A 24,785-nucleotide genomic window follows, 5' to 3' on the forward strand; every position below is an offset into this window, starting at 1 on the left:
CCTCTGCTGCACTGGAACTGCCCCCGCCTCACCACACCCCTGTTTCTCATACCTTCCCACTGCAGAATGAATGCAGACTCTCCACTAGGGCTGGGGGTGGCCCAAGACACCTCCACTCTGAATATTCTTTTTATTTTTAAAAGAGTTTTATTGAGGCATTGGGGGAAGGGGAACAGACAAATTGCTGTTGTTTTGTTCTTCAGTCTAGTTGTGGAGGACGTTTCACTGGCCCAAGTTGGCACCATTATTGCGCTCTTCCCGGGCGAGGCAGATCAGTCGCCGGCTTCTAGACGGCCGCTCACTGCGGCTGCTGGCCATTCACGCTGGCTGCTGGCTACACACAGTAGCCCATGGCAACCCACTGCAGCAGGGGCTGCAACCTATGCCGTCGCTGGCGACCCACAGCAGCCCAGCTCCAGGTTGAGCTGTTGTTCAGCATCTTAGCTGTAGAGGGCAGTGTCACTGGCCCTCATATGTGGGATCCGAACCGGGGCCCTCTGGGGTCCCAAGCCAGCTCTTAACCATCGCACCACTCGCCCAGCCCCACTCTGAATATTCTTAGTAGTTATGAGTTTGATCTTAAAAAGCTCTGGTGAGTTTTGCATTCTACTCCATGATACGTCTGGACTCTAGACGTAAAGATGAATGAACTTACTTATCAAGTAAATGAACCCTCCAGGAGGATGTGCCAGGTGTGGCCTATGGCTGGCTTCACGTACCTGACACGCCCACCACCACCCAGCCCAGGCCGAGCAGCACTGTAGAAAGCACCATGCAGCATTTACCAGAAGGAAACGGGAGGCAAGTGGCCCTGGCAGGGTGAGTAGAGTCGGCCAGCAGAGAAGAGCATTCTAGACGGAGGGGCTGGGCTGAGCAGAGGCGACTAGGAGGGGTGGACGTGTGCACGCAGGGAGGGTTTGCGGACCACAGCACTCGCGCTATGAAAGTCAGCACACTTTTCAGCTAGCATTTCAGGGCTCACTCTGTATCCGGCCATGTTCTAAGCATCTTTTGTCTTCACAGCAACCCTAGAAACAATTATACATTTTTTTATAAAGCGATTTTAAAGAGGAACTTCAGGCACAGAGAGGTTAAGTACTTGCATAGAGTCGCACAGCATGCAAGGGTCAGGCATGGGATATGATCCAGAGTCTGGCTTCAGAGCCTGCAGTCATATCATGTGGGATAATACAAGTGAGATGGACTGGGACCAACACAGGGGCTGGGGCTTGAGGAGTCTGGACTTATCTATGGTGATGAGAGCTCCTGGAAGTTTTTGAGCAGCGGAAAGACAGGATAAAAATTATCCTTCTAGAAAATTCTGTCTGGCCAGGGATGAAAGCAAAAGTAAGGGGGGAAGAAACTACAGGTAGGAAGATTAAGTGGGAAGCTATTCAATATTCAAGACATGGATGCTGAGGCCCTGGGTGCAGACAGAATGGGGAGGACAAAGAGCTGTGTAAGAGATGTCGCAAAGGCAGCTGGCAAGACTTGTGTTTGGAAAGGGAAGGGGGGGAGGAGGCGTCAAACATGATTCAGGTTTTGAGCTTGGGTGGGTGAGGGAACACTGACGCCATGGGCAGAGAAACGGGAAGCTGGAAGGCTCGATTTCATGCATGTTTATTTTGAGATGATGACAGGACATCCAAATGGAAACATCTAGTAGGCAATGGAGACCCAGAGGGCAAGTCTAGCCGCGAGGGCTGGGGATAGAGGGGAGCCAATCACCTGCATCGAACTGACCCTTGAGCCCATGAGCACGGATGAGTTCTTTCGGAGAGTTAAGGGAGATGAGGAGAGGCTGCAAAGATAGAACCAAAGATGGCACTTGGGAAAATTCTCTCTAGAAGGTGGGAGACCAGCAAACGAGAGTCAAGGCAGAGCAGTGTCCGTGGGGTTCCCGAGAACTTCACAAGTGGTAGAGGCTGGTGTGATGCTGCCGCAATGTCAAAGAAGAAATCAGGGGGAGACGGAAAGGGTACAGGATGGCTTGCCCTAATTCAGCCTCCACATTTCCTGCTTCCCTCTGTCCTGGTTTTGTAGTTCTCTCTGGCACCCCCAGCTGTCATAGTAACTAACAGTGCCACACCCATCCATGAGGGCCACACTGATTCACTCTTTATTGACACAGGTGTGGTAACATTTATCCACCCTCAAACTCAGACAAACTCACTAAGTAGCATGAAGGCTTAAGGAGCTAATTTACCAAAAAACTCAAGTAAACAAGGGAAGGGAACCCATTTCTGAATCAGTCTAGAAGTAGCTCAAAGCCACAGCAGTGACACTCGAGGCGAACTTGGGTTAACACCACCTGTCTAGGACCTGTGGGATTCTCAACACGTGTGCTAGTTTTCTCTGCAGGTAGGTAGGTCTCCAGTTCACCCACTTTGGTCCTAAACTAGGAAACAATAACTTTGTGCTAGTTGTGGCGAATTCAAATGATTAGAAGCCCCGTCGCCTACTGGAGTAAGAAAGAGAGAAAAGATGTGCAAGTGAATTTCAAACACTGCCACATGACAGCTGTGAACTGACACTGAAGGAACTCAGATTTGTGAAGATGGCCCCTTAAGGGTGAGTAGGGGTTCCCGGCAAGGTGGACAAGTGATGGTGGACCATGTGTTCAGTCCTGGGTCCTTCTTGAGCCCTCCTTTGGTCCTTTGCCTCTTGAAGGCAAAGACGTTTCCTAGAAACCTCCTCTGGGGTGGATGCCTCCCTCACCTCGCCTGGAGGTTCTGATGGCTCCTAGTCCTAAAAGTCCCATCCTTAACTTCATGTGTGTCTGTGTCACCTTCCCAAAGAAGAGTTAAGGATTCCTCCTCTGCTCCCGTGGTGACCCATTTCTATTTTATTCTCGCACATCACATTGCTCCAGCTATACATTTCACTGTCTCCACTGCTAGACAGTATTTTCTTCTTGTCCGAGGGTACCATGCATGGGGCCAGCTACAGCGTCAGAACTCAACACTGAGAGAACCTTCCTGCTCCACTCACACCCACTGTTTGGTCTGGTAGTTTTGTCCAGCCTATGACAATCCTTTATGTGCCAGTGGTGATGGCCAGTCCTAAACTCCAGTGAAATTTGGTCTCTAAGTCAGTTTTCCTGGGGGTTGTTGGGCCTTGGTAGCAGGAGCCACCTGTCCCTAGAGCCTTCTCGGCAACGAAGGCATCAAAGCTGTCAACTTCAGAAGTAGGCTCCTTTTCACTTCCTGGCCTGGAGCCTGTGCCCCGCACTGCGCCAGCCTGCCGAGCGCTCCTCTGAGGTCCTCTCAGATGCAGCGTAGACACGGGTTATCGCATCCAGCGTGCAGAGGGCCATCCGGCCTACTTCTCTACATGCTCTCGGGAGCATGGCTGCCCAAGCTCCTGCTATTACAGTCCCACAATAATGGGGTGGCCACTTGGCATTCTTTTTTTTTTTTTTTTAAGCTGAGCCATCCTGCCACCTGTTGGCAGCTCAGCGGCTGCTTAGCTCGGGCTGGGACTCGAACCGCTGTTGCTCAGAGCTCGTACTCTTGAGCGAGCTCTTAACCAACTGAACCACTTGGCCGGCCCTTCTTTTTTTTTTAAGATTTTATTTGGGAATTGGGAAAGGAGAACAGCCAAGTTGTATCCTTCAATCATAGTTGTGGAGGGTGCAGCTAGCTCAGCTCCAAGTCCAGTTGCCATCCGGCCACCTGTTGGCAGCTCGTGGCTGCTCAGCTCAAGGTGCTGTGTTCAATCTTAGTTGCGGGTGGGCATAGCCCACCATCCCATGTGGGAGTCGAACCGGAAACCTTGTTATTAGGAGAACGTGCTCTCACCAGCTGAGCCATCCTGCCATGTGTTGGCAGCTCAGCTCGGGCGTAGCTCACTGGCCCATGTGGGAATCGAACCGGCGACCCTGTTGCTCATGACTCACGCTCTTAACCAACTTAGCCACTTGGCTGGCCCCCCCCCAACTTGGCATTCTTGATTAAAATGACAAATGCAGATATCTCTTTCAGTCCATATCTAGAAATTCATTCTACAAATACATGTGTACATGTAAAGTAACATATATCAGGTTATTTATCACTGCACTGTTTGTAATAGCAAAGACTACACTGTTCATCAATAAGGGACCAGGAGAGTAAGGGATAGTACATAATGGATACTGTGCTGTGAACAAGTTCAAGGAAGCTCTTCATGTATTGGTATAGATAGGATGGTCTCTAAAATATATAGTTAAATGGGGCAAAAAAGGATTTGATATGCTACAGTTTGGGTAACAATGTGTGAGTATCCACTTGTATTATGCATAAGTTATCTTTGAAAGGATACCCAAAATATTCGTCACATTAGTTGCCTTTGAGAGGAAGGTAACTTGGTGGCTTAGAAATAGAAATGAGGGGAAAATTTTCATTGAATAAGTACTTTTGAATTTTGAACTATGTAACTATATTACCTCTTTAATCAATCAATCAATCAATAAGAAAAAAAGTCTTACCGTGTTCTCATTGATGTATTTAATAATTAAAAATAATAGAACCAATTCCACTAGGGTAGAAGGGTTACTGTGTCATGTACTGCAGTGGCTTTGTGGATGTCCCTGGATCACACTACATTCCACTGAGACACAAGGGCTCCTGCCTGTCCTTATGGGGGTTCTGTCACGGGGAGGTCCCGAACTTGCTCTCTTTAGAAGGTTCATCTCTTCTTTCACAAGGTCTCTGCCAGGCACCTAGCATTGCCCACATTGTCATGGCAACAGTGTAAGTCCAACCAGTTCATTCCTTTATTCAAGATCCCCAGTCTTAAAGAGTTCTCAGTCCACACTCACGTGTATGAAAAGATGCCCAACTTCACTCTAAGTAAGACTGGAAAAAGCTAAAAAACGTGGACAATCTACTTTGTTAGCAAGGCTTGGAGAAACACATAGAAGCCTCTATGGAGGGGATTTTGTACTAATAAGACAACATTGCCTTCACCCTTTGGCCCAGCAATCCCACTTCTAGGAATTTACCCCAAAGATTCACTTACATAACTGCTCAGCTCTGCCACTGCAGCGTGAAATCAGCCATTGACAACGTGTAAACAAATAGGCAGGCATGGCCGTCTGTGGCCTGCGATGGGCAAGATTTGGGCAGGATGCTGGTTGCCAGCCCCTACTCTAGGTCACAGCCTTTCCGGTCTCAGCCCAATACCCAGAGTATTAGTGAAGTACGTATTTCTACTCTGACTAGGCCTGAACTCAAATTCTCCCAGCACTGGGGAATCTTTAGTATCTCCATTCCACTCCCAAATCCATAGCTCTCTGCCAGGTCTCATGAAGCCTCACCGTACACACGTGCAGCCCAGCCCTCAGCTACGGACCCACAGAGAACCCACACACAGACTCCTGGGGACTCCCCGCTCCGCACAGCTGCCCCCTCTCTGACATCCTGCCCTGAAACTTCTAGCTCCTTCAGCATCCCTCAACTCTGATCTCTGCCTTATCAGCTCAGCGAGCTGTTCTGCTCTCTGCATGGCTCCACCTCTGTGCTGTGGTCTGCAAACTGTCCCCGGGCAGAGGTTCAGGGGCCAGGGTTAACGCGGGGCTCAGCTCAAGGGCTTTCCTCCTCTTAGTACTCCCAGTCCTGCTTACAGTTCAAAGACTAATAATAGTTGCCCTATATATATTTCCCAGTTTTATTGTTGTTTATAATGGGAAGGCTCCGACATGGTCAGAAGCAGAGTTTGAAAATTCAATGATTAAAAAGTAAATTTCACTCTCTGCCCATTGACAAGGCCTAGAAGCAATAGAACCCTAGTAGCCGTGAGCATACCTAGAACCTAGATTTCAGTTTCTAAATCTCTTTCCCCACTTATAGAAACTAGAGATCTCTGGACAAACGGCTGATACTGTGCTTACAGAAAATAGTAGGTGCATCTGGAACATTACGTTGTGGTGGAAAGCAACCGAGCAGGAACATGACCAAAGGGCTTGGGCCAGCTTGAAGGAGCTCTCATTGGCCAAAAACAGGAAAATGTGAGCATCTAAAACAATGATGGTAATGGCTTATAACACACAGAATAAAGACAGAATATATTAGCCTATAGTGATGCTGAAAAAGAGGACAAGGGACAATTCTTCTTTCCTGAAGAATAATAGATCATTAAATGCATACTAACTGTAGAAAAAATTATGTAACTTTAAAAATACAATGAGATCATTTAGGCAAAGATGATTACTTCATGCTGAAGCTAATGATTGACAGATTGTTTGAGACAGGATATTCACATGGTCTCAGCTGCCCACCCAACAGACTACTTATGAGTACAGAGGGAAAAGGGTTCCTTGCCAATGGCGAGATGAAGCAGATACCATCTTAACCAAGTACTCAAATTCCGCATCAACAATAATGGGATAAAGCAATATTAAATGGCTGAAGTAATGCAACAGAAAGAACATGTCACTTATGTAGTCTACTTACAAAACGTTAAACCTAAATTTAATTGTGAGGAAACATTCAAACACATCCACACTGAGAGATCTCCTACAATACAACCAGCTTGGAATCTTCAGAAATGTCAATGTCACAAAAACCAAAACAGCAGGAGGACTATTCCGCATTAAAGAAGAACCAAGAGACATGACAGCCAAATGCAGTCTGCGATCCCTGATTGGATCCCGAGTCAAATTTTTTTAAGACGCTGTAATGGAAAGTTTAGGGGTATTTGGAGAAATGTAATTATGGTCTGTAGTCTAGATAACAATATTGCATCATTGTGAAATTTCTTGGTTGCTATGGAAAAGTTTGGCGGTTCCTCAGAAAGTTAAACAGAGAATTACCATGTGATCCAGCAGTTCCACTCTTAGGTACGACCCCAAAGAACTGAAAGCAGGGATTCAAACAGATGCGTCTACACCTATGTTCATAGCAGCATCATTCACAATCGCCAGAAGGTGGAAACAACCCAAGGGTCCATCAACAGATGAATGGCTACACAAAATGTGACACACACGTACAATGAAATATTATTCAGCCTGAAAAAGGAGTGAAATTCTGACACTTGCTATATGTATGAACATGGGTAAACCTTGAAAACATTATGCTGAGTGAAACAAGCCAGACACAAAAGGACAAATATTGTATGATTCCACTTATAGGAGGTACCTAGAATAGACAAATTCATACAGACAGAAAGTAGAACAGAGGGATATTTCATGGGTACAGAGTTTCCATTTATGATGATGAAAAGGTTCTGGAAATGGATAGTGGTGTGATGGTTGCACAACGTTGTGAATGTACTTAATGCCACAATTATACACTTAAAATGTTTAAAATAGTAAATTTCATGTTATGTATATTTTACCACAATTGTTTTTAAAAAGGATATTGTGGTTATATAGGATAATGTCATTAGTAAGAGATATGGGCCAAAATATTTAGGGGTGCAGTGTCTTAATGCCTACATCTTATTTTCATTGGGTCCAGAAAAAAAGATGAAAGAGAAATGTGGCAAAAGGCTAACAACTGGTGAATCCAGATATAGGGTATATATGTGCTCGTTGTACTATTCTTTCAACTTTCTGTAGGTCTGAAAACTTTCAAAATAAAAAGAAGGTGCTCAACAAATATTTTTAAAATGAATAAATGTGAAAGAGGACCCTCCTGGCTAGAGAGAAGAGCATAAGCAGAGGTGAAGAGGTGGAAAAAGGGTTTTCAAGGGCAAGTCGGCGTCTTAGCTTGATCTGGGTGAAAGGTCACACTAGGACGTTCTGGGAGATCAAGCGAGAAGGCTGGTGCCAGATCAGGAAAGGCCCTGAGCAAAAGAACTGAGTCTGCTGCACTTGGCAGGCAACGGGGGCACCCAGAAGGCAGTAAGCTGGGAGGAACATGAGAAATGAGGCAGTAGTTCAAAAGGTTAACGGAGTCATGACGTCCTGGACAGGCTCAAGGATGTAAGCAGCTAGGAGGCTATTACAGTAACGTAGGCATGGGTGCAGGGACTTGGGCCAGGGGAAGCAGGTGGGGAAAAAAGGCAACTGTTCTGTGAAGGAGAATCAGAATTTGGTAACTGATTAAATGTGGAAAGTGAGAGTTATCACCCTGAGGTTTACACCTGGGGGTAGGAGAACAGAGGAAATGGGAAAGTCAGCAGGAGAGGCTGGTTTGCGGCTCAAGGCTCAGAGAGACGAACTGTAAGAAAGAAGAATGGGTGGAGTGTTTCCCAGCCTGCCTATCAAATGGATCCTTCACAGGCTCTCAGGCTGTCAAACAGGGGTCCGTCTAGAAACAGAATTCTCTTTCCAAGGACAGCGTGTCCATCAGACCAGCCCTGCCTGGCCCCACGACCATCCCAGGGACCAGAGGCCCTCAGAGCTAACTGGTACCTCCATTCCTCTCCGGTAATGTCCTTTCCACCCGTTTCCTTCCCACTTAGCCAGCACGTAGTTCTGCGTTCTTGCCATAACCTCTCTTATCTGAGTCCTTTTTCCTTTGTAAGAGGACAGGAATCAGAGGCATCTGCCCAGGGGGAAGAGATGAACAGCAGGGCTGGGGTGGGGGTGGCGGTGGGGGTGAGGCTGCAGCAGGATGGTGGGTGGGGCGGCAGGGACAGCAGACCTGGCAGCAGGGAGAGCATGTGGCTACGTTCCAGCCAGCCCCGCTGGCCACGCGGGACATCCAGCAGTACTGGGGGCGGGAGGATCTCTGCTTACTAGCTCAGGCCTCCCACGGACCCCAGAATAATTCCATCTGTTCCTCCAAACCACTTACTCCATCCCCATGGCACTCAGCCTCCCTCTCCCAGTTTCCCATTTCTGTGTAGAAAATAAGAGCTTGAGGTTGGCAGGAGTGTGGGCCTTCTCATGAGGCAGAGTTCAGCCTGGCATAGGAACACATGGGCCACTGAGACAGTCAGGTTGGGGACAAGGCTGGAGGGGGCATCTAGCTGAGCCAAGAGTGAGGGTGGAGGCTGTGGAGAAGGTCTCTTGAGGCCTTCACAGGACGGAAGTGAGTCTGCCAGACCAAGAGATGAGCTGCACAGCAGCGAGTGTTGCCTGGGGAGACAGGCGGCTGCTGTCCTGGGCACACTGGCCCAGCTCTCAGGCCACATGAAGATAAGTTATGTGTATAAATTCTAAGCAGCTCCGTCTTTTCACCCCAGCCTCCAGGGGCATCCCAGCCTGCCGCCCACTCCCACAATTACATCTAGCTCGAGTCAGGCCAGTATGTGGGGCCTTGCTTTAGTTTGGGCTTGTTCCGTGTGCCCCCTCCCTGCTACCTACCTACCTCCCCACCTTTACCTCTGAGGCTCACTGAGCTGCTGCCAGGGATGCCAATGGGGTGGAGGGTGGCATTACTACCCAGGCCAGGGAGTCCCAATGGGCAAATTTTGCCAACTTGCCTCCCTACCTAGTGGGAGAACGGCTTGTATATTCTTGCCCAAATACAGAATCCCCTAAAGTGTTCCGGCCATCCAGGGTGGCCGCCTGGGAGTGGGCAAACCTGGCGGAGCAAGGGGAGGAGGACCAGCTCTCTGATGCAACCTGCCGCCATGGGCACAGTCAGCATCTAGCAAGTGCTTGAGACTGAGGCTCTGACCAAATGTGTCTGACGACAGAGAGAAGCTGGGCTGGGCTGGAGAACTGAGGAAAACGGGCAGGAAAGTCCGGCTGGAAAGGGAAGGAAGGAGAGTCTTGGTGTCATTTCAGGTTAGCCTAGGACTGTGGCTCCACCAGCAGGCAGATGGCACCCCTTCAGTGACAGCTGAGGCAGTGGAAAGATCACTCGTCTCAATGCCAGCCACCGTTTGGCTCTTCGACTTATAACCTAAGAACTCAGATGCCGCTGATAGAAAAGTGAAAGTTGTAATACAAGGCTTTCCAGCTGTTGTGAATTGTAAAGGAGCATCATGCCACTGAAGTAGGCTGGCATAGGCCTCCACGGCAGGCTCTGAGCTGCTGGAGCCTCCTCTCAGCGCCAGGTCTGGGGTGATTAAGGCATTCCGTGGCACTTAGCTTTACAGGGATCTTGACACACTCGGCAGGCACTTACCGGCAGCTAGTGGAACGGGAGCAAACTGCAGAGGCAGGACGGGGAGGGAGAGCGGGGCTCCGGGGTGGGAGCGCAGACTGTCAGGAAGATGGCGAAACAGCTCGCCTTGGGTCGCATTGCCAGGAAAAGGTGCTTTTGGGGCACCCAGAAGTCCCACACCATCTCATATCTGGAGACAAAATTGATAGTCAGTTGTGCCCCATCCCTTCTTTGGTTGTACCCACTTAACCTCTCCCCAGCTTCCTCATTCTGAGGATGCTGCACCCTCTTGTGGGCAACAGAGGATCCCCGGGGAAGTCTAAATAGGACTTAGGAGGGTTTTCCCAGTCCTTCAAGCCATTCTCCTTTCAACCTACTCTGCTTTGCCCTCCTCAAGCGACATCTCCACCCCAGGTCCTAAAGTAGTTCTCCGCTCCCGGGGTCATTGGACAGCTGCTCCGAGTGGCCTGTTTCAGTGCCAGCTTCTGGCACAGGTTCAGCCCGAGGCAGGGCTGGAAGAAGGGCAGGGCCCAGAAGTCATCCTGAAGATGGCGCTGAAGCCAACTTCTTTCCTTTGTTGGCAACTGCAGGTCTTGGCAATCTGTTGGCACCGTGGACGGTTTCCCACTCCAGGTGGGTCAAAGATAGGAGAAAAATGTCTCTGGGGAGGAGAGAGCCATAGAAAAAGAAGAGCCAAGAATAGACACAAATGCCACAAGAGCCAAAGGAATGAATAACCCATCACTGGTCCTCACTGCCGCTCCGTGATCCCAAGCGGCACGTCCCTCCCCCTGGGGTTGTGCAGCTCATTTCCAGGGAAAGAGGCTCACAAACCCTCCGACCCACTCACAAGACCCTGTTCCGTCTTCTCCCAGTTGGCTGGTACTGCACTAAATATGCCAACAATATGGCCCTTCCCCCATCATCTGCCTGTTCACACTATTCCCCTAGAAGAGTGCCTGTAAGAGGGCACGTAAGCCTAATAAAAGGGCCTCAGGGTAATACAGAGACCACATCTCCGTTCCTCTCTACAGGAAACTCGTAGCCCCTGTCCCTTCACTCATCTTTACTGTGTGCCATCCATGTGCTAAGCTGGGGCCAAAACCCAGTCTCTGCCTTGTAGGAGCTCACCAGGTAGTCGGGGCTACAGACATTTCTCCTCCAGGCCCCAGGGCTGTGGGGAGCGTGCCAAGGATATCTGTTCCCTACTTCGTGGCATATCCACATTTTCCACATCCTTCAAGGCCTGGCTCAGATGCTGTCTCCTCCTTGACGCTCTCATTATATTGCCACTGAGCTGTGGTCTCTCCGGCCTCTGGATGTTCACAGCAGTTACCTGTACCTCTCTTATGGACACATCACTGTCTGCTCGTGTTAGATGTGTTCTGTATGCAGAATTGGTCTTCCCTACTAGACTCTATGTTTCTTGAAGGGGAAGATTGTCTTATCCATCTTTGTATCCCTCAGCGTACCCCACACAGTACCGTGTACAGAATAGGTGCTCAAGAAAATACTCATACTTCCACATAAGGGTGACTGTTGGATGAGTGAAGGCTTGTTTGTAGAGCTACTGGGAGTTCCCAGATTCAAATAAAACATTTCTTTTTATCACTAATTTAAAACTCCTTGCTCCTTGTAAGATTTTCCGAATTAACACAAAGATTGGACTCAATGCAAATAGCGTAGGATTCTTATATATTTTTCTTTTCTTTTTTTTAAAAGATTTTTTTATTGGGGAATTGGGGGAGAGGAACAGCGCTGGGGAATCAGGGAAAGGGAACAAGACAAGTTGCTGTCCTTTTGTTCTTCAGTCTAGTTGTGGAGGACGTCACTTCACTGGTCCATGTTGGTATTGTGATCATTGCGCTCTTCCCGGGTGAGGCAGATCGGTCACCGGCCTCTGGATGGCCGCTCACGGCAGCTCTTGGCAGCTCACGCTGGCTGCCCACCACTCACAGTAGCTTATGGCAGCCCACTGCAGCAGGGGCTGCAGCCTATGCCGTCGCCGGCGGACTCACAGCAGCCCAGCTCCATGTCCAGCTGTTGTTTACCATCTTAGCTGTAGAGGGCACAGTGTCACTGGCCCACATGTGGGATCCGAACCAGGGTCCTGCTGCTCAGAGCTGGCGTCCCAAGCCAGCTCTTAACCAACACACCACTCAGCCAGCCCATCTTACATATTTCTTTTAACTGTGTGTTCCACTTACATAATATTATGATATAATATTATATAAAGATTATAATTCAGGGCTGCCCAAGTGGCTCAGTTGGTTAAGAGCGCGAGCTCTGAGCAACAGGGTTGCTGGTTTGATTCCCACATGGGCTAGTAAGCTGCGTCCAAGCTGAGCTGCCGCTGAGCTGCCAACAGGTGGCAGGATGGCTCGGCTGGTGAGAGCCTGTGCTCCTAACAACAAGATTGCCGGCTCTACTCCCACATGGGATGGTGGGCTATGCTCACCCGCAACTAAGATTGAACACAGCACCTTGAGCTGAGCGGCCGTGAGCTGCCGACAGGCGGCCGGATGGCAACTGGACTTGGAGCTGAGCTAGCTGCACCCTCCACAACTAAGATTAAAGGACAACAACTTGGCTGTTCCCTTTCCCCCAACACTATTCCCCTTCCCCAATTCCCCAATAAAATATTTTTTAGAAAAAGATTGTAATTCAGTATTCAGCTGCTTCTGCATTATACTATGTAAGTGTTCACATTGTCTAGGAATGTTAAGGAAGGGAAAGTACCTTGTGCACCAATAGCACTGGGCTTTGCACCCTCCCTAGATGCTGTGTGGTTAATGTTAAAACCCAGACTACAGATGAGGGGAGGAGACACAGAAGCCGGAAGCGTCCGGAAGACTCAGCCTTCCCCATCAGAATCAGCCTACAAAACCACTCTGCCTAGGAGAATGGATTTGCCCAGCAATAATTAGAAATAGGTGTCACAGTGATTTAAAGTATCAGAAATGATGGCTGGGTCTTGGGATGGTACTTCTATGTGCAGGACTTCAGCTTAACTTACATATGAATTATCTCATCTAATTTTCAAAAACTTGAGGCGGTACTATTACTACCCCTAGTTTTGCAAATAAGGAAACTGAGGCTCAAGAGATGTAACACCTTTGCCCCAAGTCATGTACCCAAGTTTCTCTGACTCTAGATCGTGAGCTGAGATTCTTGCTCAGCCCATCCAGTTCTCTTTCTTGCTTCTTGCACTTAGTGTGCAGTGAAGGGCAATGATCCCATATCCGCTAGAAGAGGCCTTAGAGGTCATCTGCTTCAAGAGCCTTACTTTAGAAAGAAGGGAACTTCGACTCAGATATGTAGAGGGACTTGTACCTCGGGTCATACAGAGCCAGGGGCTGCTCTGCAAAGTGATTGCAACGTGCATGAGAATTCCGGCCCAAACTCCATTTCACAAGAGGGGGAACTGAAGCCCAGAAGGGTGAGCCCCGGGTCCTCAATCCATCAGAGGCAGAGCGGAATCCAATCCTAGCTGCGCTTCTTGCAGGACCTGGCGCTGCCTGCACGTTCACGTGCGGCGCCAACCATCCCGCGGGCTGTGGCGCCCGGGCCCCGCCCGGGGAATACCTGTCAGAGGCGCGCAGACCCTCGGCCGGGGGTGAAAAGGCGCTGACGCGGAGCGAGCGGGGCTGCGCGGGCCAGAGACAGACACTGACTTCGCCTCGCAGAGCCCCTCCGCCTCAGAGCGCGGAGGCCCCAGGTGCGCGCGTACGCCCGGACGCCGAACAGAATTTAGGAACGCGGGCTCCGGAAGGCAGGGCCGCCTGGCCTCCTCCCCTCAAGCCCCCTACTTTGCCCCTCAACAGGCTGCAGACCCCGTCCTAACTCCAGGGCACCTGAAAGGGAGCTACAGCTTCGCGCTCAATAGTCAAGCGGCGGGGACCCCCGAGGGGCGAGGTTCCCATGGAAACGAGAGGGGCTCTTTGCGCCTGTGCGGCCACGCTGGGCACTCTGGGAAATGTGGTTCCCGGCTGTCACTCGGTAGCGAGAGGAACGGACGCAAGATGGCGCCCCAGCGTCACGGTGGGTTGAGGCGCTGGGTTCCGCGGCCACCGGGCGCTTTTCCGGGCGCCGCCGGCGTAGGAGAGGCCACGGAGGCCTGAAAGGTAGTTTCTCTTGGCAGCCGCGGCTCTGAGGCGTCTGGGGTGCGGGTACAGAGGTAGGGGCGCGGTCTCTTTGGCGCCTTCAGTTTTGCCTTTTGAAAACTTGCCCTAACGAGGGGCCGCGCTGGCTTCGGGCCCGTCGCAGCCGGAGCAGAGCCGGGTCCGACGGAGGGAGAACGTTCTGAAGGCGGGAGCTGGCCCAGGAGAGTCCGGCTGCACGAGGGACGCGAGCTCCTCGTCGCGCAAGTGTGCAAGTCGGGGCTGGGCGACCGCTCCGGCTCCTGAGAAGCTCCTGTATCAATCTGGTGGGAGTTAAATCGGGACTCCGTGAGTAGGGGTCGTTCTGACCCTTCCTCCCTTCCTCCCGGGAGCTCCCAGCGCTTCCGGACCCTCGGCCTGTCTTGGGCAGAACGGTGAATTTCAGGGCGTTGACTGCCCGGAACCGCCCTCTCCTCTCCGGAGTCAGGAACCTGTGTTACCACCGACTACACCTGGACTGAGATCTAGAAACCTAGGATCTGATTCAGGTTCTATCAGAGACACGGTTACTTTTCTGGGCCTCCGTTCCCTTATTTGTAAAACTGGTCGTTATACTGTCTGCCCTTTCTCCTCTGGGAGTGTTGCAAGGTTCCTATGAGATGACACTGATGTGTAGGCTGCATAGTCCTTTATGAACATAAACAGCCATTCCCATTCGCTGTATATTGGTGCAACTGCTTAGAAGGAAATTAGGCAGTGCCTTTCAAAATTAAAAATGCACATAGCCTTTGCTTCAGCAATTCTAGAAATATGCCCTACAGATTTAGTGGCCATGTGTGCCCGAGAAAGTATCTAGTAATCCAAGGGTAGTTACTTGGAATGGGGGGAAAAGCCATAAACAACCTAAATGTTCATTGGTAAATGACCACTGAAGTAAATGATGGATTCCTTAGAAGAGAATATGTGTGATTATTTAAAAAATAAAGCAGAGCAGCAGCTCCTTTTGCTCAAATAAATGCTTTTTACTCTTTAAAAAAATAAAGCAGAGCTTTGTGTACTGGTGTGCAACTCTTCATGATATGAAAAACATTTTCAAAGAGCAGAATAGTATGTTAATATGCTATAATTTATATTTTAAAAAAGGATACACAAATATATTTGATGACATAAGCATGGAATGTCTTTGGAGGGATTCAAGAAGCTGGTAACAATGGTTGCCTGTGAAGGATTGGAAGACAGGATCTGAGGGAGACATACTTTGCATTTTGTATACATATATTTTTAAACTTTTTTGCCCCTTTAGCAATTTGTGTGTTTGTATATACATATAGTTCTTAATCTTTTGTCTGCATTTTTGATGCAGTTTTCCCCCGGCGTGCTGAATTCTTACTTTTCAAGTGTCCTCCATAGATTTTAGTGGGCCTCACAGCTCTGAGTTCATGATCGGACCCTGTCTTCCTAGCTGCACAGGCTGCAGGAGGGCAGGGCCTGGCCTTGGCTTCGCTCCTGACTGCCCCCCCCCCCGCCCCCTGCCCCAGCCTAGGCCAACCGAAAGGGCAGTCTGGGGGGGATTCATGGTTGGCTGTAGGATGGCAGGCTGGGTGGACCAGCCAAGCGGGTCCAGAATCAGAACCAGCTTCTCTAGACCCCACCTTGTGACCCTAGGCATGCCAGCCACAGACAGGTACAAGTGATTCTTCTAAAGAGCATGTTGAGGCTGAATTCTATCAATGTATAATGACGTGTATTGTTCAAATATCAAAGTGGGAGGAGGGGCACTTAGGGATTCCTGGTCTAATCCCTTTGTTTTACAGAGAGAAACAGAGACTCAAGGTGAAATAACTTGTAAATGGTGAAGCCGGGACTAGAACCCAAGTCTCCTGCCCCTCGGTACTGCAGGGTTACAGCACCAGGGTGTGGGTGAGAGATTTATTCTTAAAACTGGGGGTGAGGTCTCAATCAATGAGAATATTTGGTGCAAGCTCTTACCTCTGAGGCCTGCTTTGAGGGAAGGAGTTGCATACCCACCCCACAACCAAGAAGTGTGTTATAGGGCAGAAAATGTGAACTAGAAGTGACAAAGACGGAGACACTTAACTCTTTTTGAACATGAAAACTGAGCAGAAGGAACACCGAGGCAGACGGGGAGGGCCCACAGAGGGTCCTTCTTCCCTGGCAGTCATAGGCTGGCTTGGAAAATCAGGCTCTAATGCACTATAGCAGGAAAAGGATTCTTGGGACCCAAAGTGAATTCAATAAATAGCATCAAGTGTCCCAAAGGAACCTTAGCTTCTGGAACAGGCTTGGTCCTGTCCAGACAGGCGTTGGCAGTCTCCATTTCCTCATCGGTAACTCCCTTCAGCTGTCCCAACAGAGCTAAGCACCTGCTGCCCGGTGTAGACTTTTCCCTCCCCGCCCCGCCCGAGGGGGCGTGGGCAGCTAACATTTACCCAGGCCCCGCCCTAGGAGATGGGGGAGATAGCACTGGGCTCCCCCTTCCCCATTTTTCCTCCCACCCCACCCCAAACAGGCCTGTCCCCAGACACCTGGGCTCTATGAGGAGACTGGAGGGGGTAAGGAGAGGCCAAACTCCTCATGTAACCAGAGAAGAATTGGACTGATGGGTAGATAGATGGCTTTATCATAAAATTGAAAATAATATGAAAATGTTTTTTATTTCTAAGTACAAAGCCAGATACTATTATGAAAAACTGGCCAGAGGCCGTGAAGGACAAAAAGATCTCTTTGGCCTGGTGCTCTGTGGCCCAGGGCAGTGCCAATGTCGGGGCAGAGAGGCCAGGGGAGGGGGTGGTGCATCCTGGGGCAACAGCAAAAGACTCCGGCAGGCTGTAGGGTGTGTGAGGAAGGCCGAACTGCCAGCCCCATCAGAGGGCCCAGCTCTCCGCTCCTCAGAGCCTCCCAGGACTAGGGACTGAGGACTGAGGTTACGCTCAGCCTTTGGGGGCCCCTGGTTCTCTGGCCTGGAGGGTCCCAGGAAGGAAATGGGGCAGGGATGAGGCAGACAGGAGTGGGTGAGGGAGGGAACATGAGCCTTTCTGCACGGAGACACTCGGTGTTTTATTCCGTGGCTGCAAGTGTTTCAGGCAGCAGTTGAGAATGAAGCTAGTGTGCTATTGGCCCCCAAAGCGCCTCAGTCTCTCCACCACATTCCCAATTACAGAGAAAGTCTTGAGCCCTTGGACGGGTGGACATGGGTCTGAGACGTAAGGCTGTGGGAGCTGAGGCTGTAGTGACGGGGGTCTGGGGCCTCCGGGGGAGGAGCTAAGAGGAGTGCAGACAGGCTGACGGAGTGCGGGGTGCTCGTCCCAGGAGCTGTGTGTGTTGAGGCACCTCTGTTTGTGTCTAGGGGGGCATGGGCATGTGTGAGGCCTCAGGCCTCGCCCTCCTCCCCACTGCCATCCACACTGGCCTGCCTCACCACCTTCCGGAGCCTGGGTGCGGAGGAGCAGCCAGCCTGCCCCTGCTCCTGCTGCTGGAAGGCCTGGGTCCGGCTGGCCACCAGGGCGGCGCTGTTGAGGGCGACCACAGACTGGCGGGACTTGAGAGCAGGCCAAGGCCCCTTGCGGGCCCGCCGGCCTCCCGGAGCCTTCGAGAGCTGAGGCGAGGGCTGCGGAGGGCCTTCATCTGAAGACCCATCTGAAGAGAAAACCTGGGGGGTGCAAATGTAAGGAAGGAGCGTCACAGGCAGCCTTTCCAGGGCAGGGGCGTGGTTTACAGAGCTGGAGGGGGCAGGTGCAGACACGGCAACTGAAGGAACACAGAAAAACCGAGGTCCCACTTCCCAGCCCTGCGGGCACCCTGCCTAGGCCCTCACCTGTCTGCAGCCTCTTTCTGGCTCCAGAAGCCCTCCTTAGCTCCCCTGCCTTGTCCTTGAGGCCCTCTCCTCCTCCTCTTGCCCCCTCTGCCTTTGAAGAGTCCTGTGATCCACAAGTGAAGCACCTTCCGGGTGCCGGGCCCTGAGCTGGGTCGGAGGGAGGACACCCTGCCTTTAGGACAGCCTCCTCCATCCATCAACCATCCGTTCCTCCGCATCCTTCCACACCAGTGCGCCGCCTCCAGGAAGGCTTTCCCCAGTGTTCCCCCCTCTAGGAGATCAGCCAGGACTTTGGTCATGTGAGCGCTATGACCCCTCTGCACCCCATCCTTTGATGTGTTGCCGCTCCGATTTGGGAGGGGCTGGCTGCCAAGATCAGCAGTTGGTGTCCCCCTCCTGGCCTGGAGGATGCTCCCTGCACGGCTGGGCAGCCCTGCCCCTTAGGAAGCCAGTCCTTCCGTCAGGCTGAGAGCTGCCTGCGGCCTTCAGCCCCGAGGAGCTCCTCCTGAGGAGCCCCCTTGATGCCCCTCGTCCCACGACTGCTCTCTAGCTCCCATGGAAAGCAGCACTCGCCTGCCCTCACTAGGTCTCCTTAGCTGCTCTGAGGGGACCAGAGGGAGCTGCCCAGGGATTGGTCCCCATGCTCAGGTGCCCCTGCGTAGGGCTGAAAGTCCAGCACCAGTCTTGGTCCTTCTCCATCCTCCCACTATCTGCCCCTCCCCCTTTTAGCTCCCACCTGCCTCGCCTGGGCTCACCTGGCCCCAGCCTCACCTCTGGCAGGTCACCGGCCCCTGAGGCACTCTCCAGGTCCGAGGGGGGCTCCAGGAGGCTGATGGACCTCATGATCCCACGGAGGTTGATGCGGGGCCGTGGTCCAGGCTCTTCTTTTGGGGCTGCCTGGCTCTCTTCCAACCCCATTGCCATCACCTCCCCACTTCCCCCCGGTTCTGGCGGAAGAGGTGGGAATGGTGTCGAGACCTCAGGGGCCAGGGGCTCCTCTGGGGTGGCCCCACCCACTTTCTGCTCCCAGACATGGCTCTGCCGGCTGTGAGGAGGTAGCCCTGAGTCAGCTCTGCGTGACCCAGCAGCCACCCCAAGCAGCCACCCCACCACCCGTCCCCTTGTCCCCTTGTCCCCTCTGAACCTGGCGGTCAGTATGCCCTGGTAGGTCTGCAGCTGGCGCAGGAAGCCGGGGTTGGGGCGCGCGATGGGCCGGAGCTCCTGCACGTGGCGCAGGGCCTGCTCCAGGCTCCAGCCGTACTGCTTCATGGCATAAGCGACCACAGTGGCCGCCGAGCGGCTGACACCCATCTTGCAGTGGACTAGTACCCGAGTGCCCTGCGCTCTGGGGAGACAAGGCATGGTCAGCCCATCCCCCGACCCTTGTCCCCTCCCTGGGAGGGGCCCTGCAGTGTGGGGGCAGGGCAGGCAGCAGGCTCACCCCGGCAGGAAGGACCCCGAGGGCCAGAGGGGCCAGGAGGAGGGCATGGGACCTCTTGAAGATGGGGCCGGGTGGGCAGTGGGGGTGGGGACAGCCCAACCTGGCAGCCTCCACAAAGCTGTGCGTCTCCTTCCAGTGGGGCAGCAGCTGGGCCGACTCCTCGTCCCAGAGGCGCACGTTGTGGTAGATGAAGCGCTCGGGATAGAAGTTGTCGATCTCGCGGGCCATGTTCAGGATGTGGCTGACCCTGCAGTGGGAGATGCGAGGCCAGGCTGACGTGGCCAGCGGACTCTGCTGGCCTGGGCGTTTCTGTTTAGTTCTTGTCTCAGAGTCAGGTGGGGGCAGCACAGTTATGGTGGGAGGAGATGACTGTGACCTTGAGCCCATCACGTCAGCCCACTGGGCTTGTTTCCCCGCTCGTCCAGGTAGCTGCTGGGGTCAACGACAACACTGACCCTCCTGCTATTCTCAGAAGTCAGTTTGAGAACAACTTCTGAGCTCGTCTGAGATTGGGTGGGTCTGCAGCAGCTGGCTGACAGGTGCCACAGCAGGTTTCCCAGAAGCCCATGGTGGACAAGTGACAGGAACCTATGGGAGCAGGTAGCCAGGTCCCCCTGGGAGAGGGGCTCTTCCATCTCCCCTTTACAGCGGCGTGGGGAAGGAGAAGGGCAGGCCAGGGAGCTGCCAGCAGGCGGGAAGGGGGGCTGTTCTGTTGGAAGCAGAGCTAGCAGCTGCTGAGGGGGCTCTGGGGGCTTCTGGCCAGGTGGCCCTGAAAGCAAGGCCAAGCGAAGGGGAAAGACAGAGGGCGGGCAGTCCTGAGGGGGCTCGGAACCCTACCTGTTTCTCTGCAGCTCCTCCAGGTTCGCTGCATTCCACTCCGAGCCCTATGGACAGGGAGAGAGAAGCATCACTGCCCCCTGCCCAGCTGCGCCATCCCTGTCTCCCGCCCCTCACCCTGCAGCTCACCAGGTAAAGGTGCGGAAAGATTCGGGAGGCCCGGTCTTGCTGGGCCATGAGCAGCAGCATCTGGTTATCGATGAAGTCGCGGTACTGTTGGAGCGGGCACCCCAGGCGCAGCTCCAGGGCCTGCCGGATCTGCAGGCAGGGAGGAGAGGGGCGGGTGCCTCACAGGTTCCAGGTGTCCCACCCTTCCCTCGGGGGCCTCTGAGGACCATACTCTGTCCCATCTAGACAGAGAGCTGAGGCCAAGCGTCTGGGATGGGTTCAGGACAGGAGGAAATTCAGGTGGAAAGGCTCCAAGGAGAGGAAACCTCTGGCCCCCAGCTGGAGGGTCCCCCCACCCCACCCGGGTCCAGCTCCCTCCTTGGCCCTGGCACCCGCCCTGCCCACCTCTTTGGACGTGATGCTCTCCAGGTCACTGGTGTCCAACACCTTCCACAGCTCAGCCCGGATCGCCTGCTCCATCTGCTCCTGTTCCGAGGGCCTGAGAGCCGAACCCATCAGTCCAGGGGCCCCTTCCCTGCTCCACCATGGCACCCCCCTTTCCTCCCCTCCCTGCACTGACCGGCCAGGCTCAGCACTGGGAGGCCGCAGAGACTCTAGGTCTGCCATGGCCATCCACTCATTGAGGCAGCTCTGGTCAGAGCTCAGTCTGTCCTCATAGTGGCTGGCCCAGGTGAGGGCAGTGCCCCCTGGCACAAGGCCACTGCCTAGAGCCGCCTCACATGCCTGGTGCAACACCTGGAGCGTGGCCCTGGAACAGAAGAGAGGCTGAGCCACACTGTCCTCCCTGCTGGCCCCACCCAGACCCGCAGCCATCTCCGAGGAGAGGAGGCCAGCCCGAGGTTGGACCACCCCAGCCCTTACCACATAGTCTGGATGGAGATTGGCTTGAAGATTCGGCTCTGCCCACCAGATGTCACACTGAAGCCCCTGCCGGAGGCAAGCTGTGGGTGAAACCCAACTCCAAGCTCTGGGACAGAGCCTCTGAGAGGCCCACTCACTCGCACCTCATGAGGCTGGTCCTCAGAATATGTACACCTCACCTGAGCTTCAAAATCAGCCCCTTTTGCCATATAGAGGAGGCTGAGGCTCAGAGACGTTAGGTGACTTTCCCAGGACCACACAGCAAATCCGAAGTACAGCGGAGAGTAGGCCCATGCCCCAGACACCCAGCTTAGAGTTCTGCAGCTGCTCCCCAGTGCCCCCCCCCCCATCATATACATCACACTTGGTTATTCCACCCTCTGGCCCCTTTCTCTCCTTTCCCCTCCTTCCAGTTGCCACCTCTTACCCGTCTCCATCTAGGTACACCTGGGTGTCACTCCAGAGAGGCAAGACCAGGCCCAGGGTGCAGCTGGGGGAGCTGGCAGGACACAGAGGGAAAGCCATTGTTCCCCAGGACCTCACTTCCATGCCCCCCTCCCTTCCTCTCCCTGTTCCCAACCTGCTGTCAGGGAAGTCCACCCCCAGAAGCACTGTCTCATCCTGGCTCACACGTTCTCTCGTGGAAACTACCAGCAGGTAGCGGAGCCGGGGGGGCCGTGCTGCCTCCAGCTGGGCTGCCTGGGGAAGATAGGGAGAGAGAAGCCCAGGGTCACGGTGGCCCAGAGGACCCTGCTCCCGCCACCTGGCCACACACCTGGGCCTAGAACAGACCTGCCGCCTGCTCCCTCCACACCCATCCCCTTCTCCCCAGATACCAGATCAGTGCTTACATTTCATTGGTTCCCAACTTTTGGATTTCATGGTCCAACAAAATGTTTAAAAGGTTTTTCTTAAAGGGGAAGTGTGTGGAAAAAAAGGGGAGAATGGGTCTGACACAGATTGCCCATTTTTTATTTCTGCCTAGGAAGAGGTTTAAAAAAAAAACAACGCTTTCATTTGCCATTACCATCATTTCATTCAATAAACGTTTGTCACCAAAGAAATATTAAGGACATAATCTCAACAAAAGACAGTGTTTCCGTGGAGTAAATTCAGCTTTACGAAAGATTGACTACACCATTTTGCACAGAGTGCGATGTCCCATAAGCATCTGGGGATTGATCTTCCTGCCCCCGTCTGTGTCCCATCCCCTGTATGGGCCCCTCCCACCATACCAGCTCCCAGTGGGTGCTCAGTAGGCCCCTTGAATGCAGGTCCATTAATGGACAATTCCCACTGTCAGGAAGGTCTTGCTGTGGTGACACAGAAACCCACCCCTGTGTAACCCCAGCTCTTGACTTAACTGGGCCCTACGGACTCACAAAGGCAAACCTCCCTGTCCTTTCCCAGTCCTCCAGAGACCTGAAAACAGGACCTCGCCCTTTAAAACAACTCCAGCTGAGACAGCAGGGTTGTAGGGGTTTGGGTAACCCCTTCACTCCCCAGGGTGCCTCCTGCCCTCTCACCACTGCTTCCCAGACACACACTGGCTCCATTCTGCCCGCTCCTACCCCCACCCCAGGGGAGCTCTCTTCCCCCTCCAAGGGCTCTGCATGGCCCCTCACCAGGCGGATGTCATCCTGCGGCCTCAGCAGCTCCACCATGAGGTGGAGGTGCTGACTCTGCTCCAGCTTCTGGGGACTCTGGGGCCCATGCCCATTGTCTGTCTGGTGCCCGTGGAGTTGCTCTTCGCCTGGGGGTTCCTCCGCCAGCTCAGGGCTGGGCTCAGCTGCATCTCCATTGTCCCCTCCATCCTGCAGTCCCAGGACAGCCCCATGGAGTACTGCAAAGCTCTGCCTGGTAAGGCAGTGGGGAAACCGTTACGGCCTGTCGCGTACCTCTCAGGACAGGGGTACGTCAGAATTACCTGGAGGAGGGCCTATTAAAGCAGGTGTTGGGCCCCAGCCGCAGAGAGTCAGTAGGTCTGGATTGGGGGCCTGAGAATGTGCATTTCCAACTAGTTCCCAGGTATGCAGCCACCACACTTTGAGAGCCGTGCCTTCCTTGGAGGCTCTCAAGCCCCCAGCCCATCTGTTCTTGTCTGAGGGGGCTGGTGGTTGCTCCTTTTCCCTTCCCACCCGCCTGCTTAACTCAAAAGATGCTGTAAGCTTGGTGGGGACCCAGGAATCCTCAGGCCTTGTCCCATCCTGCCCTTGGGCCTGTGACCACCGCCCTGAGCCAGGGTCCAGCACAGTGGGTGAAGGAGCCTGCCCAACTGACCAAGAGGAAGATGAAAGCAAGGGCAGCCAGGCCGGTGCTGCCAGCCAGCCGTGCCCACCAGCCATTCCCACGGACAACATTGTCCTACGTATCTAGTAGTTGGCTTTGGCTGTGAGCCCTCCAGGATGGCCGTGGCCAGGCTCAGCGGCAGAGTGGTAGTATCTGTGCTGGGGGGAGGTGCTCACCTTCGCTGGAGCCGGCTTCTCCGCTTAGAGGCTTGATCCTGCTGAAAAAAGGGTCCCCAGCGCAGAGTGAGGGAGGGGTAAGGACTATGCTCTCCCCTCTCAGGAATGCTGGGATGGGAGGAATTGCCTCCCCTCCAGTGAAACCAGAAAAGGTGTCAGATACCCTTCCCACCAGAGGCACTGGGGGAGCCAGGCCCACGTCCAGGTAGGGCAGCAGGGGGGTAAAGGTGGGTGGGGTGCTAGAGTTTGGCCCAGATCTGGGGCAGGAAGGCGGTAGGGCCTCCGCAGGCTGGGCTGGCGTTCAGGGCTCCGGGTTTTGCTATAGTCTAAGTTCCCGGGAGCCTCAAGACCCCCCAATCCCCTCCAGCCTGAGACTTGGGGTCCCCCTCCGCAAACCCCCAGGCTTGAGGGGGAGCTGCCCGTAGGCAGGTCGCGCTCCCCCGGGCCCAGCTGGAAGCCAACTGCGTGGGCAGGACCACAGCAAAGCCAGACTCACCGTGGGTCCCACAGGCGTGGAGTAGCCGCTGGCCGGGGGCGAGCGGCTCACTGTGACCAGGGCCATGGGACCAGGCTGGGGGCACCTGGGCTGGCACCGGCACAGCACCTCCCCACAGACACACGGACAGTCGCTGCCCCGCAGGACCAGGAAGAAGAGACCGGAGCCACCAGGGCCTGGCACCTCCTCGGGGGCGGCCCTTAAAGGGCCAGACGCCCGTCCAGCCCGGCCTGCGGGGCCGCACAGAGCGGCCGCGCTCCCCTCCCCTCGCGTCTCCCGGTGTTCTGTCCGCCTCGCCCCCGCCCCCCAAACACGTTGGGGGCGGAGCCGGGGGCGGGGCGCAGGTGCAGAGCCTGGCGACTTGCAGGGCAGGGGCCCGAAGGTCCGACAGCCTTCCACCTGCGTCCGGGGTTCGGCCCCTCCTCCCAGGAAGCACCCCTGCCCCTACCCTCCCTGCCCCGCCCAACTAGGTCACCTGAGCTCAACCGTTCTGTTACCCAGCAGAGATGGGACCTAGGGAGGCAAGACTGGGGACACAGATCTTAGGATCAGACACAGAGGGTCTTTAGCGGGGCGCCGCAAGCATATTTCTCCATGCTGGTCGGCCCTCATGCTTCCGCTGTCCGCATGAATCACTGGGA

At 53.6% G+C, this 24,785-nt stretch overlaps 1 protein-coding gene and 1 long non-coding RNA gene across 5 annotated transcripts; both read right to left on the reverse strand.

The window, feature by feature from the left end:
- Positions 1 to 503: 503 nt before the first annotated feature.
- On the reverse strand, positions 504 to 10,536 carry LOC109384131 (uncharacterized). The gene is made up of 3 exons (XR_002124347.1): positions 10,358 to 10,536; positions 10,002 to 10,170; positions 504 to 1,028 (listed from the first exon to the last, which is right to left on the reverse strand). It is a non-coding gene; the product is annotated as an uncharacterized LOC109384131 (long non-coding RNA).
- Positions 10,537 to 16,736: 6,200 nt separating this feature from the next.
- On the reverse strand, positions 16,737 to 24,433 carry SSH3 (slingshot protein phosphatase 3). 4 transcript variants are annotated; one of them, XM_019645126.1, is made up of 14 exons: positions 24,145 to 24,432; positions 23,649 to 23,686; positions 22,809 to 23,040; positions 21,764 to 21,882; positions 21,611 to 21,682; positions 21,184 to 21,249; positions 20,882 to 21,070; positions 20,707 to 20,800; positions 20,323 to 20,451; positions 20,194 to 20,240; positions 19,457 to 19,603; positions 19,060 to 19,260; positions 18,687 to 18,960; positions 16,737 to 17,750 (listed from the first exon to the last, which is right to left on the reverse strand). In XM_019645126.1, the coding sequence occupies exons 1-14, from the start codon at positions 24,208 to 24,210 to the stop codon at positions 17,472 to 17,474; spliced, it is 1,953 nt and encodes a 650-aa protein (XP_019500671.1). In that variant the 5' UTR covers positions 24,211 to 24,432; the 3' UTR covers positions 16,737 to 17,471. The 4 variants fall into 4 exon arrangements, with proteins under 4 accessions (XP_019500671.1, XP_019500670.1, XP_019500672.1 ...); XM_019645125.1 differs by having other exon boundaries at positions 23,649 to 23,689; XM_019645128.1 differs by having other exon boundaries at positions 17,663 to 17,750; positions 18,687 to 18,862; positions 23,649 to 23,689.
- Positions 24,434 to 24,785: the final 352 nt, after the last annotated feature.

The sequence above is a fragment of the Hipposideros armiger genome, unplaced genomic scaffold, assembly GCF_001890085.2.
Source record: "Hipposideros armiger isolate ML-2016 unplaced genomic scaffold, ASM189008v1 scaffold_93, whole genome shotgun sequence".
Classification (NCBI taxonomy): domain Eukaryota; kingdom Metazoa; phylum Chordata; class Mammalia; order Chiroptera; family Hipposideridae; genus Hipposideros; species Hipposideros armiger.

Coding starts and splice junctions, on each gene's coding strand:
- SSH3 (XM_019645125.1), bottom strand. CDS start 24,210: ATGGCCCTGGTCACAGTGAGCCGCTCGCCCCCGGCCAGCGGCTACTCC. Junction 21,883..22,808: donor CGCAGGATGACATCCGCCTG/GTGAGGGGCCAT, acceptor TATCTTCCCCAG/GCAGCCCAGCTGGAGGCAGC. Junction 18,961..19,059: donor CAGGGCATACTGACCGCCAG/GTTCAGAGGGGA, acceptor ACCTCCTCACAG/CCGGCAGAGCCATGTCTGGG.